This window comes from Microtus pennsylvanicus, chromosome X, assembly GCF_037038515.1.
Source record: "Microtus pennsylvanicus isolate mMicPen1 chromosome X, mMicPen1.hap1, whole genome shotgun sequence".
In the NCBI taxonomy this organism is placed as follows: domain Eukaryota; kingdom Metazoa; phylum Chordata; class Mammalia; order Rodentia; family Cricetidae; genus Microtus; species Microtus pennsylvanicus.
In genome coordinates, this window is record NC_134601.1 from 34,603,373 (window position 1) to 34,617,748 (window position 14,376).

General features: G+C 36.4%; 1 protein-coding gene across 1 annotated transcript in view; it reads left to right on the top strand.

The window, feature by feature from the left end:
* The window catches only part of Col4a5 (collagen type IV alpha 5 chain), a 187,005-nt gene that overhangs the window by 68,736 nt on the left and 103,893 nt on the right, over positions 1-14,376 (top strand). Inside the window, exons 4-10 of the mRNA XM_075957560.1 lie at positions 1,208-1,252; positions 6,225-6,269; positions 6,351-6,413; positions 8,854-8,907; positions 9,622-9,648; positions 11,704-11,784; positions 13,083-13,145. Of these exons, the coding sequence (XP_075813675.1) occupies positions 1,208-1,252; positions 6,225-6,269; positions 6,351-6,413; positions 8,854-8,907; positions 9,622-9,648; positions 11,704-11,784; positions 13,083-13,145 (378 nt within the window). The remainder of the gene's footprint in view (positions 1-1,207; positions 1,253-6,224; positions 6,270-6,350; positions 6,414-8,853; positions 8,908-9,621; positions 9,649-11,703; positions 11,785-13,082; positions 13,146-14,376) is intronic.

Sequence of the window (14,376 nt, forward strand, 5' to 3'; positions counted from 1 at the left end):
TTATCTCCTCCGTTGTAAAATGTTCTCCTTTTTAATGTAGTGCTAGGGATTGAACTCAGGGCCTTGCAGGTTTTAGGCAAATGCCCTATCCAGGTGTAACCTCAGCTCCATTCTTTCCCACTCTTTCTTGTTTTGTTTTAAAATAGTCTTACTCTGTGGTCTACCTGTCCTGGAACTCTGTATGTAGATAATGCTGGCCTCAAACTTGTGGCCATTTTCTTGCATTAGGCTCTTGAGTGTTGAGATGATAGATGTCCTCCATAACTTTTAGCTTTCCAATTTTCTTTCCTAAAATTATTCCTCTGCTTTAACCTTGCTGCTTGATCTAACTGGTGCAATGTTGAAGGATTCTTGTCTTATTTCTGCCTACAGTAAGCAGGCATAAAATATTTATTGAACAAGAGGTCTTCTAGTTATTTTAACTGGGAATCGGAATTCATTTAATCTTCTTGTAACTGCGTCTGCTTTGGAATGAGTATATCATTAAACTTTTAAAAAGGAGAATATTTCATGGAGACTTATGGCCTTTTCATTAAGAATATCCATATCTTTGCTGCCAGAACCTGTGGATATGCTACTTTACATCAAATATTAGTTTTTCTTTATTAAAAATTTAAAAGAAAATCCTTAACAAAAATTCACTAAGGTTAGATTTTAAAATGTCAGTGATACAGGCATGACTTGAAATGGTTAGGGAGTATTTGCCAGGAGTAGAGAGCAGAATCTGGAAGAGCGAGTTCATGATTGTTAAGTTCTGCCAGTAGAAGGTGCTTTCTGAAATAAATGAAAAGATAAAAGCAGAAATTCAAGAACAGCACGTACAACTGCAGCTTAAATATGCCATAGAAATCGTCAAAATTTTGAGGTTGTCTTCCTTCCATTCTTTTTTTTTTATTGCACAAATGATTTGGGAAATAGCTGCATTGCTAGCTTATCTTCTTTTTCTTGTATGCCTTGCATACAACTTTATGCATGTAAAACTTCTTCTTCATGGCAGCGCTTTCCCCAGTAAAATAATGACTTTTCTTGATGTTGTTCATATAATTTATAAGTGTGTTTACTCTTAATAATAAACCTTTTTTTGGGTGTATGATTTTTACACAAACTTTCAGATATTTTTACAAAGTCTAAGGCTGCTATAATGGAAAATTAGTCATTTGATGACTGATTTGAAGGACAAAAGAACTAAACATATTGTGTTTTTCAGGGTGATGATGGAATTCCCGGGCCAGCAGGACCAAAAGGAATCAGGGTAAGCAATAAGCAGTGTATGGTAAATGCTTTGTTGATGTCAACAGATAAAAACACACGAAATGATAGGAGACAACAATGATAAACTAGTTATTGTTGTACACACATATAAATATATTAGATACAACATGTTGAATCTATTTAGTGTTGCTTTTATGTGTACTAATGTTTACTATTTCAAGGCTGACCAGTTGTTACTGGATAATCAATTAGAAAGCTCTTCCCTGGGGATCATTAAGTCACCCTCTCTCAAAAGTAATTAATTATCTATAGTTCTTCCTTTGTCTGAGAGTGGGGACCTGTGAAATTTTCCCTATTCATGTTAGCGTATTTTTTCTGAGTCACAATTGAAGGGTAATATCCTTTCTTGTGGGGAAGTCAAGGAAGCAGGGATTTGAAGAAACTGATCACATCACTTTCACAATGGAAAGCCAAAATTAACCAGCATACTTGTGCCCCTTTTACTTTCTCTATCATATCTAGTCCAGGATCCCCTTCCCAGTGAATGATCCTGAGCACAATTAAAATGGATCTTCATATACCAATTAATGTAATCAAGATAATCTTCACAGGCATGTCCAGATAGCTGTTTCTCTGGTAATTATAGATTCTGTCAGGTTGACAACTAAAATAAAACATTACAACTTTACTCCTTCTAAGCTTGACACCTAAACCCATCACTTTTAAGCCATAACTTTCCATGCCTTGCTCTCATAGACACATGAGAATGGTATAATGTAAAATGCATTCAATCCAACATCTAAAGTCCCCATAGTCCTCAGTGTCTTAACTGTGAGCGTCTGTAAAATAAAAAAAACAACAACAACAACAAGGTATATACTTCCAGCATAATATTGGCACAGAGTAAATACCCCTATTCTAAATTAGAAGAACTCAGACATAGCCACAATAATCACTTCAACATAAAACAAAATCAAACAGAACAATCATCAAATCCTGCAGCTTCAAGTCCAAACTCTGGGATTTGTAGTCTCATCAGCTGGAGTCCAAACCACTTGATCCGCCCCATGCATTCAGTTCTGCCCCCTGAAGCACACATCTACTCTTTCTAGGCTGGCTTAGTTCTATGCCCACAGCTTTCCTTGGCAGCTGTCTGTTATTCCTGGTATCTCCACTATCCTGTTGTCTTAGCTGTAACTTGTGGTTTACCTTTACAACTTCACACACTGAAGGCTCTTAGGGCTTCTTTGCAGGAACTTCAACCACACCACAAATCCTCTGGCCTTACATTCTTTTTCAAGCTTCCATGTCTCTCAAATGAGCTACATTGCCAAGTTCTACTGCTAGCTCTTGAAGGACCTCTGGTGACTAGAGTTTTGCCTTCAGGACACCTTTTCTTTTGTCCTGATGCAATGTATGATGTTTGTTTTCAGTAGTTCTGAACTTTGTAACAATTATAGCTATGTTACCAATACTAAACTGAATTTTCTCCTGCATTGAAATGTCCTTTGCCAAACAAGTTAACCCATTATCTTGAAATTTACCTTCAATCGACTTTTAATAAGCAGCATAGAGGCAGATTGTTGGCCAAAATATCACATGAATGGCCTCTAGCCCAGTTGCTAATTAGAGTCCTTTTTCACTCTGACATCTCAATGACCAGTCTCCACTTTACACATCCCCCCCCCCACCCCAGTGTTCTTGTCTTCCAAGTTCCCAGCAGAAAAGGCTTTATCCTCTGATTATAGCATTCAGGGACTTTTCCAAGTCACTATTTTAACTCTTCCACATTCCTCCTGAAAAACAGTTCTAAAGGCCTGAGAACTGCATGGTCAGTTTTATTCCAACAATGGTTCCAATTCTAGTTACCAATGTTCGTCTTTTACTGTTGCAATGAAAAAAATTCCCTGCTAAAGGCAACTTAAGGGAGAAGGGGTTTATTCTGACTTACAGTTCATGAGTTCAAGCTGTCCATCAGGGTGGACAATAAGAGTTTTTAACAGTTGGTCACATCACTTTTACAATCAGCTGCAGAACATGGTGAATACATTCATACTGGTGTACAGCTTACTTTCTCCATTTTATCCAGTTCAGGATCCCCTGCTTAAGGTAAATGCCAACAATTTCGGTGTCTTCCCACATCAATTGATGTAATCAAGGTAATCCTCCACAGACATGTCATCTCCCAGGTGATTCTAGACTCTGTCAAGTTGACAGCTAATGCCTACCTTTCTTCAGTGCTGGTATGCATATGGCTGGTTTTTGAATTATAGAATACTGAGGCCTGGTTTAATTCCAGCATTTGGGAGGCAGAGGCAGGCAGATTTATGAGCTAAAGACCAGCCTGGTCTATAGAGTGAGTTCTAGGAAAGGCAGAGTTATGCAGAGAAACCGTCTCAAAACCCCCAAAGAGAATAATAAGAAAAATTAGAGGATAGTGGTTTATTACCAATAGTGGTGATTTTTCCAAAGACAAGATCTATTTTCTCTGACCTTCAGTTTCTTCACTGCTAAAGGTAAAGAGTATATCTCCAAGGTCTCTTTTAGCTCCAAACTTCTGTTTATAGCATAATATCTCTTACTTTGACTATTAGGTGCCTGCTCATATATGAATTATTATTACACCCCCAAAATATTGTAATTATTTGATAGTCAAACATTTAGATAAATAAATCTTGCACAAAGTTTCAAAAATATTCCATTGGGTGCATAATTTTTTAGTGCCATGTGGTATCCCAGATTGGCACATCGTATATGTAATATTAGCAGTTGGAATACTCAGAACAAGAAGATTGCTTTGAGTTCCAGGCCAGCATTTTGTACAGAATTGGGAATTTGTCTCCAAAAAATTCAAAACAAAAAAATTCAAAACCAAATTAAAAAAATCCATGTAAATTTCTTAAGTGGTATTTATGACTGCTGTGGATACAGTCGGGAAAAAATTAAGAAAGTCGAAACCGTTAGTTTAATTTGTCAGGTATCACTGATTTTTGTAGTAAATATATATATATATATATGCACATATATACAGTTAAAGCTCTTTATAATACTGTATCTCTCAATAGCCATTTATAGCTTCTGCATGGTACATACTGCATACTGTGGAAACTAAAAAGAATTGGTCATTCTACTAATGGCTGCTTCTAGATTGCTGGGAGGTGTTCAATTAGACCCTGTTCCGGTTTCTGAAGTATAACTTTAGAAGTGCTTGATATGGTAGCCGTATCTTTAGGTCTCAGCTTACAGACTACTTTTATCTTGTTGTTCTTTATTTCTTTTGTTTTCAAGACAAGGTTTCCTCTGTGTAACAGCCCTGGCTGTCCTGGAACTTGATTTGTAGACCAGGGTGGTCTCAAACTCACAGATATCCACCTGCCTCTGCTTCCCAAGTGGTGGGATTAAAGGCGTGTGCCACCACCATCTGGTATTGTAATTAAAAAAAAAAACAGTGCTCAAGAGAAAGACACCATGCAACAGAGTTCACTTGGAGGCGTTATTAGAGGAAAGGGAAGATAAAAGGGTGAGGGAGGAGGGGAGACCACCCTCTGGGGACAGGAGTGTCAGAAAAGAAAAGAAGGGAGAGGGAGATTGATTTTGTGTGTAGGAGAATATGTGTGGAGAGGGAGAAGATAGAGAGTGATGGGAGGTGGGCAGGGCCCCTTTAAAAGGGAACTTTGTGAACGTGCACAGGAGGAGCTCTAAGTGGCTACAGCTAAGGACATACACCCCAGGGTCAGGTCAGTACAGGTGTCTGAATACTAACAGCCGACTCAAATTACTCTTGATGTGCAGTTTAAAAGTGAAAAAGATTACGTTTAGACAAATGCAGAGAGCACACAATAGATTCAACTTCCTTGTGCTTAGTTTTATCTTCAAAACATCGAACATTTTGACATTTTGTCTCTAAACAAGCACTATTTATGCAAATATTTTAAAGCAAATCCCTCACGTCTTTCACTTTGCCACTGAAAACTTCGGCGTGCCTCAGTAACGATTAGCCACTCTATTCTTGCTTTACGGTAACAATTTGTAGATTATTTTTAAGTCAGTCCCAATTTCCTCAGGCCACCATTTTAGCTGGAATGTTAATAAATGAATGAACTGTTCGAACAACTACTTGAATTATTGTTCAAGGAAGGATTTTTTTTCATTAAAAATACATTTGATTTAATGTTTCAGTTAATTGTAGTTATTACTTTTTGAGATAAAGTCTTACTCGGTAGACTTAACTGGACTTAATTAAACTCGCAGACAGTGCTGAGAACACTGCATATTATTTTTTTGAACCGCATTTTGTCCCATCTTTGACCTGGTAGGAGTCTTTTCAAGTTTGATTCCTGCCCACTATGCTTTTTACCGAAGTCACTGATCACTGTGACTTTCTTGCTTTCCGGCATACAGTCTATCAGAAACGTCTTCTGCTCATTTTTTCCAAACCTTGCTGTAATAGTGCTGCAGTCACAAACTTTAAATATCATATTGTGTTTCCTAATTTATAGTGTGCCCCTGGGATAGAGACATAGAAGTGAGTTGTTAGGTTAAAGGTTATGTGCATGTCAATTTTGGTAGCTCTTTCCAAATATTCTGCCATAACACTTGAGTCTGTGTTTACATTACTGATGAGAGTACTGTTTTCCCTATATCCTCGCCAACAGAAACAGTTGTCAAGTTGGATTGTGCCAGTCCTGAAAGGGAAATTTAATTGAAAGATGTTTGAGGTTAGTTACATTAATGTCCTCAGCGGAAGATCCATTTGTTACCCTCTCATCTCCTAGTAAATTCATTATTCACAGATCTGAAGGAATTTTGTGTTAAGACGGACATTTCCTCCACGCCTTTGCTTGCAGCTATCAAGTGTAATGGAGCAAATGTGCCTGGAAACAGGAGCCTCTAGTGTTCTGTAAAAGGGATTTTCAAAACATCTCAAGGAAAGAGCTCTTCTGTGGTCATTAAAACAACAGTGGTTGGTAATCGCCTCGTCACTACCTCAAGGGATTTATTTATTGTTATAGGGTCCTCCTGGACTTCCAGGATTTCCGGGGACACCAGGTCTTCCGGTAAGTATGATTTTGATTATTGTAAGATCTTCTGAAAGATAATTAAGGGATGCTATAAGTGTGTTGTATGCCTTTTTAAAGGGAATGCCAGGCCATGATGGAGCTCCAGGACCTCCAGGTATCCCTGGATGCAACGGAACAAAGGTGAGGTTTATTGAGCTTAATTGTGGACAATATGTGGATCATACTAGATTTCAAAGTCTGAAAAGCGATAAAGTGACTTTGTGTCTAAGTCAGCTTTTTCAGGATAGTAGATATCAGTGATTTATTTCAGCCTGTCAAATAGTGGCAATAGTGCATTGGATTAGAGGTTACTTACAAAACCTTCATGTAAAGTACTTTGGATATTAAAAGTGAATTAGGATATATGTGTTTCACATACTATAGAAGTTGCTATAAATAATACTGGTAATATCTTTTATTAATTTTGCCTTACAAATAGATGCTGTCTATATTTTGAATAGTCTATGTTTTGAGTTTAAAAACTTTATGGAATGTTATTTATACAGTGGAGAAAGGGGCTCATGTATGCCGTGGAACACACTTGGAGGTAGAGGATAGCTTACGTGGGTTGATTATTTCCTTCCACCATGTGGGATGTGGGTATCAAATTCAAACTGTCGGGGTCTTAGCAGAAGACTAAACTTCTACTGAACCATCTCACTGACTCATGCTTTATTTTTCTTAACTTCCTTAGCTGTCACCGGGAAACTACAAGTTTTTCATCAGCAAAAATGATTCACTTAACTGCAGAAGAATTTGTTAGATAATGGCACTTTTCTTGTTTTGAGTCAAAAATTTGACATTAATATACAGCAATAGAGAGAGGAAAATTTGCTCTTCTTGTAAAATGATATATTGTGGCCTCTTATTTTCTTGTTTTGCATTTCCTTTTACATAAATGCACTATTTATTTTTTAAAGCGTTTTCTGTTTTCTGCATAATATTCTATAAAACTACATCTACCCTATATATTTTTAATGAAGACATGTGCCGTATTTTTACATTAGGGTATATACTTTAACTTTTTGCATTACAATGAACATGTTTTCTGAGAACCTTTAAAACATACACAAAACCAACACAATAATTTTTAACCTTAGTATTTCCCAGGTCTCTTTAATGATTGCCAATAGTAACATTTTTCTTGACACAGAATCTCACTATGTAGCTTTGGCTAGCCTCAAACTTACAGCAATCCACCTGTCTCTGCCTCCCAAGTTCTGGAACTAAATGTGCACCATGTGTGCCCTAACACTTATAATTTTTAATGTATAGATTTATTTGTAAGGCAAATATCAATATTTGAGAGATTTATTTGTGTTCTTCATTCTAGTTCAGGCAGTCTTTGATGATAGGATCATTATTAGTTATGACAAAAAACAATTTCATGAGGAAGTAAACTACTTTCTTGACCCTGTTCTGGTGGAACTACTATGTTTTTGTTTCTTTGTTTTTTAAGTGTGGGTGGGTGTGGGGGGGTGGGACATATGTGTTGCCAGCATGCCTTATGCAACAAGAAAACCAGTACTCAAAGCTTTAAAGAGGAAAGCCAAATGCATGTGCAGGTATATATTGTATAATTAAAGATATCTTTTTTTCCCTTTCACAAAATAGTCCTTTCCAATATCTAACAATTAATTTATGTTTTTAGGGCAGGCATCATTTATGTAATAAGTTTTATATAAATTAAATAATTTTATTGTGCACACTGCCAGATTAGAATTTTCTTACATTTCTCACTAGGTATGTAAACCATGAATGCTGCATCCACGATGTATGGGTTCTATTTCTTTAATGTTTTCTAAACTTGATATGTACACTCATTCCTTTCTCTTTGGACCTATTTTTTTTCATGTGTAAAAGGTGATACAGAGAAAGCCACTGATACTCAAAAGCACAAAGGTGTAGTAATTTTCCCATTTTAAACCTTCTGACAGGTTTGTTCCCAGGATTGCTATAGCATACATGGGTATTTGCAAAGAATTTGCATCGGTGTTCTTTCTTCTCCCTCTATTTTAACTGCTTTCTAAACTAACTGTCTATATTGCTACTTTACAACAGTGAATGAGAAAAAAATGGGTACCTAAAACTGTAATGGCCTGCAATTGCTAGAAATGTTGTTCCTGTCTTCTTGGTGATATTAATAGCCTTCTTCTTTGCCATCTTTTCCTTTTTACAAAAATAATTTGAAATAGTTTACAATAAAAGAAAATGAAGTGATAACTTTGGAATAAGAAGGTATACAACACATGGTTAGGAAATTGGGGCAAATCATTAACTATTAAATGTGACAATAATCAGAAATCTTCCGTGTGATGGTGTCAAAATAGTTTTGAAAAGCAAATTACTATGGTAGAGTTTTTCCTTTAGTTTCGGTTGGGGAAGATGAGTAGGGCTAAAAGTATCTCGGTAGGCTGAATTGCTACAGATAGTTGATTCTGAAATAATTGGGAAGTTGTTGCTAATGAATTTTTGGTAATCTGGTATGTTTCAAATGGCATTTGAAGAGAGTCATTGTTTGCTTATACAGTTATTTACTGTTTCTTCCTTCTCTATACTCTTTGTTTTTAACTCCTTCTAGGGAGAGCGTGGATTTCCAGGCAGTCCTGGGTTTCCTGGCTTACAAGGTCCTCCAGTAAGTTCTAAAATTCAGAATTAAAATGAACTCAAGATGTAACAGAAAAGGTGTGAATACAAAGTTTGTTCATATGGAACAAATCGCATATTTAAAGTAGCAAACTAGAGTATTTAAAAAAAAGAAGTGGCTGTACCCCTCGCGGTCAGATGTTCTATCGGGAATTCACCAAGGCCAGCTGGCCTGGGTCTGAAAAAGCATGGGATAAAACCGGACTTGCTGAACATAGCAGACAATGAGGACTACTGAGAACTCAAGAACAATGGCAATGGGTTTTTGATCCTACTGCACGTACTGGCTTTGGGGGAGCCTAGGCAGTTTGGATGCTCACTTTACTAGACCTGGATGGAGGTGGGCGGTCCTTGGACTTCCCACAGGTCAGGGAACCCTGATTGCTCTTTGAGCTGATGAGGGAGAGGGACTTGATTGGGGGAGGGGGAGGGAAATGGGAGGCGGTAGCGGGGAGGAGGCAGAAATCCTTAATAAATAAATAAATTTAAAAAAAAGAAGTGGCTTAAAGGGCTTTTTGTTGAATAAAACCATGGATTCATGCTAAGTGATAGAAATCTTACCTATAAGAATCCTATAATATAAAATATTATGAAATTGCCCCTTGGAAGTTTATTCAGATTATTTTCCTTTTGTATAGCATGTATTCTTTTGTTTATCCCTGCCTAATTTGTATAAAAGTCCCTTCTTTCTTTTTAATAATAGGGACCTCCTGGGATCCCAGGTATGAAGGTAAGCATTCATGCTAATAAGATAAACAGTTTAAATAAAATATGTAGAAAGTCTATAGTCTCTGCCTCCAAATGGGTATATATAGAAGTTATGCAGGTATACATGGAGAAACTCTCTTTAATTAGTATAATGTTCTATACTGGCAATCTTGAAAATGTATGTGTTGTGCTCAAATCTTTCTTTTCTGCCTCCTTTAGACTTTGTCGTATTGTACTTTGATAGGATTAACCATTGGTTCTCTCTAGAAATGTGTATATTCTTTATCTCTAGCTTCTGTAACACTCTAGTTTCATAGTTTTTTCTGCACCTGAGAGTTCTGTAATCTTCAGTACAAACTCATTGTATTATGTCTAGCAGTCATCAAGAAACTGGCCTGACTCTTCCTTCTCCTCTATGACTCGTGACATTAATAATGTCTGCAGTATTTATTAATGATGATGTAGTTATAGCAAGCCATACCTTGTTAACCCTCAAATAACCCTGCCCAATCCATTAAATCCCCATATATATAAATTTTGTGTCAGTACATTGCATGGCTTTTAAGTTGTGTTTTTATTAATTCTTGAAAATATATACATTCAACATGTTTTGTTTCTATTTAGCCCCCACTCTTCCAGGTCCACCTCCACCTTCTCATACTCCGTGTCCTCCCTTTTTCCCATAGTCCACTGAGTTCAATTTGTGCTGTCTATATTCTCATGGCTATAGGTCCATCTACTGAAGCATGATCACCCAGTCCGGAGCTATACCCTTAAAGATAATTGATTCTCCCTCCTCCAGCTTCCATCTGCTATCAATAACTTCTCAGATGGGGGAGGGCTTTCATGAGACCCACCTCCCTCCACGCTGCAATGTTGACTGGCTTAATCTTGTGCTGGTCTTGTACAGGCAACCACAGACACCGTGAATTGCATTATGTCCAGAAGATATTGTTTGTTTTGTCCTTGACTTCTAATGCTTGTAATTTTTCTGACCCCTTTCCATGGTTCCCTAAATCTTAGGAGGAGGAATGTGATACACATTTCGCCATTTCATTAATGTTTATTCTCTGTACTTTGATCAGTTGTGAGTTTCTGCATTAACCATTCTCCAGCACACAAAGAAATTTCTCTCCTGAGATCTAAGGGTTGAATGGATGAGATCTAATGGGTAGAAACATATGAATTTAATGGGCAGTGTGATACTCTGTCCATTTGATAAAATTATAGTACTAGGTCTACTCACTGATGCCTATGAGCTCCCCAGCAATGGACTCTTGGCCAGATTTACACTACCAGGCATGAGTTTCCTATTGTGTGTGGAGTGAGCCTTAAAACTAATTAGAGATCAGCCAGATACTCCATAACAGTAATGCCGCTATCTTGTCATGCTGGGTATTGTTGTAGCGACGGCCTTATCTTAAGTCACCTGGATCACTAGTACCACTGGTCTGAAATTACTTCATTTGAGAACTTAAAATTATTATTTTTTTTATACCAGACATCATGAATGCTAGATAAGCACTCTGTCACTGAGTCAGTACAGCATTTAGCTACTTGTGACAAATGACACTTATCCTGCAGGCTGACACCTACTCATTACTTTCACATGTTACTCTTCTTTCACTACCTAGCTAACTCTCTATATTACATATTAATCACTATGCCATTTTGTTTTACTTTAGAGACTGTGAGAGAACTACTATCTTGTTATACTTGCTGGGGTTTATTTTTCCCCATTATGTTGTTAGCCAAATGAAAAAAGAGGCTCTACTTTCTTTATTCCTAAGTACCCAGAACCTAACACAATTCTGCACAAATATTTTATATCTAATACATATTTTTAATTAATGAATATCTAAACATGTCACAAACTTGTAATAAATTCACGGTACTTCAGTATACTAAGGCTATTTCTTAAGTTACTTTTCGAAGGTAAATTTGTTCATGAAATTATCGGTGTGCTTAATCTTTCCCTGAATTTATATGCTAAAATGAACTCTCAGATTTCTATTTATGATCTTGCTGATTTTCATGTATAATAACGATTATAACTCACATTGTTGGTTTCTTTCAGGGGGAACCAGGTAGTATAATCATGACATCACTGCCAGGTCCAAAGGGTGATCAAGGATACCCAGGTCCTCCTGGAATACAAGTAAGCATATAGGGATTTTCTTGCTTGCTGCATGATTAAATCAGAAGATGGTGCAAGTCCTTCAGTACTCCCTGTTTTAGTTATACAAATTAGCGTTTGAAGTTTACAAGGCATCAATGTATTCTATCAAAAACAGCGTGAGACAGAGAGGTTTTAACAAGCTATATTTGCATTTGTTTATCTTTATATCCATGGTCCATGGATATTAGTGTATGTGCCAGTACAGTTTAGCATCAAAAATAACTTCCTAGATTCTTCTTATGCTATAGATAGCAGTAGAATCCACTTTAAGTGTGCTTTTCAACAAATAAAAATCATTGATCTTTCTTAAGATAGAAAAAATGTCATTTGTATTAGTATCACTTATGCATGATTATACTTTGAAGGCTGGAGGAGTGCAATTTATGTATGATAAATATCAGGTCTAATCTTACTAAAAGATTGTTAGTTTATAGATAATATACAGAAAACTAACAAAGGCTTTTCAGTATATTTAGACAAGGAAGTGCTTTCTAGTTTAGGAGAATCAATCCCTTTACCAAAAATACAGACGAGGAGATTTTGCTATTTGATCACCAAAGTACAATGTTGGTTTTTTTTTTTTTCGTTTTTCTCTTTTCATTCTTTACCTGACATTACCAGTCACACTCTCTTGAGTTTGTTCAATCTTGCTCTTAATAGCTCATGGAGTTTATTATGAATATGTAAGATAAAAATATAACAGTACATGCAGAATATATGCTGATACAATGCAAAATGAACATCTTTGAATACTCCCAAACCCTACAGAATGTTTAAGAACTAAAACATCACAAATAATTTTGTATCAATGTGATTTTACTTGACAGCCACATCCTTTTGTATTTTCTCAATATATAGCTAGTGTTCTGATTAAATTGTTGATTCTAAAGTAGCTTTATTCCCTAAACTATATTAGGTTTCCTTTATTACATGTGATAGTCATGTAATTTTCTATAGTGCCTCTTGACTTGCTAAGATTCATCATTTGTTTTGTTTGGTTGTAGTTTATTTATAGTTTTTCATTATGTATTTATCATATGTTTTTTATCTATTATTATAGAACACAGTTTTTCTGAAAGCTGTATCCAATCTCTTTTATTGAGTTACCATATAAGATACTTAACCCTTCTGTTTGTATAATTTTAAGTTCTGATATTATCGCAGGGATATAGATTATGAAAATAACTTAAGTCAGAAACATTTATTTTTTTATAAGATAAACAGTTAAACTTAGGGGATTTTGTTTTTCACCATTTTCTTTACTCCCTTTATAACAGGGTCCACCTGGTCCCAAGGGTATATCAGGGCCAAGTGGTCCTCCAGGACGACCAGGCTTAATGGTAAGTTTCTATGATTATATTTTTCCTCTTTTGCTTTCTGATGCACAAATATGATTACTAATTGTATTACTTGAAAGTTAACTTAATTTTAATATTCATGGCTTCAATTTTGTTATTTAATGGTGACTGTTGTAGTGAAGAGTGAATCCCAAGAAAGCAAAGCCCCAATATTTTTATACAGGTAAAAAATGACACACATAAAAATAAGCATGTGAAATGGGAGCTGGACATATGGGAGAATGCTTGTTTAGCATCTATGAGGCCCTGCACAGAAAAAAAAAGATAATAAATCCTCTTGTAATGCTTAGATTTCATTCTGGTCATGATTGGAGTTAGATCTTTGCTGCCATCCTCTTTTTAAAAAGCCAACAAAATTGTATTTCTGTCAAAGTAATTTTTCACATGTCATTTTGTGTCCCATACACCATGTATTTAAGTGACAATTTTCATTATACCTGCACTTTTGTTTGTGACAATCGGTTCTTACACTTAAGTAGCAGAAATAATGTATGCTAAATTCTAGAAGAATCCACTGGAACTCCTTAGAAAAGGCTTAAATATGCCCCCTTTCTCTTTTATTTAATTATTAACATTCTGCAAAGCAGGGGACTCTGAGCCATGGCACCTCTTCACAGTATTGGTGTCGTCTGAGTCTGTTATCAAACCCTAAATTTCTTTAACCTTTGCAAACTACTTAACCCAGTCACTCCACACTTCTGTATATTCCTTCAAAAGACCCTTGTTCAATAACAGAGGAAGCAAAGTCTTATTAGTATCACTAAGATATGATGCATAAATGCAGAGTGTGCTTATATTAGAAGTGTCATACATAGGCAAACAAATGCCTAATTAACTTTTCCTTTGAAAATGTTGTCTTTATTCTTGAGAATTTCATACGTGAAATACGATCATGTTCATCACCATATCACCCACCCCTTTAACTCTCCTTCTATCTCTGTCAACATTTCCCTCCCAACCTCATGGTTTAAAAAGGAACCCCTTATGTACAGTTCTTGCTGCCCATATGTTCATGGATGTGAAGCCATCCACTGGAGCATGGGGATTCCATCAGTGGCCACATCCTCCAGAAAGGATGCTTGCCCCCTTCTCTCGCAACTGTCAATGAGGGGTGGAGCCTGGAGGTCATCTACCCTATCTATAATAAGATTTTTGTTGGTATGAACTTGTGAAGGTCTTGGGTAGGTAAGCTTGGTTTCTGTGAGTTCAAGAG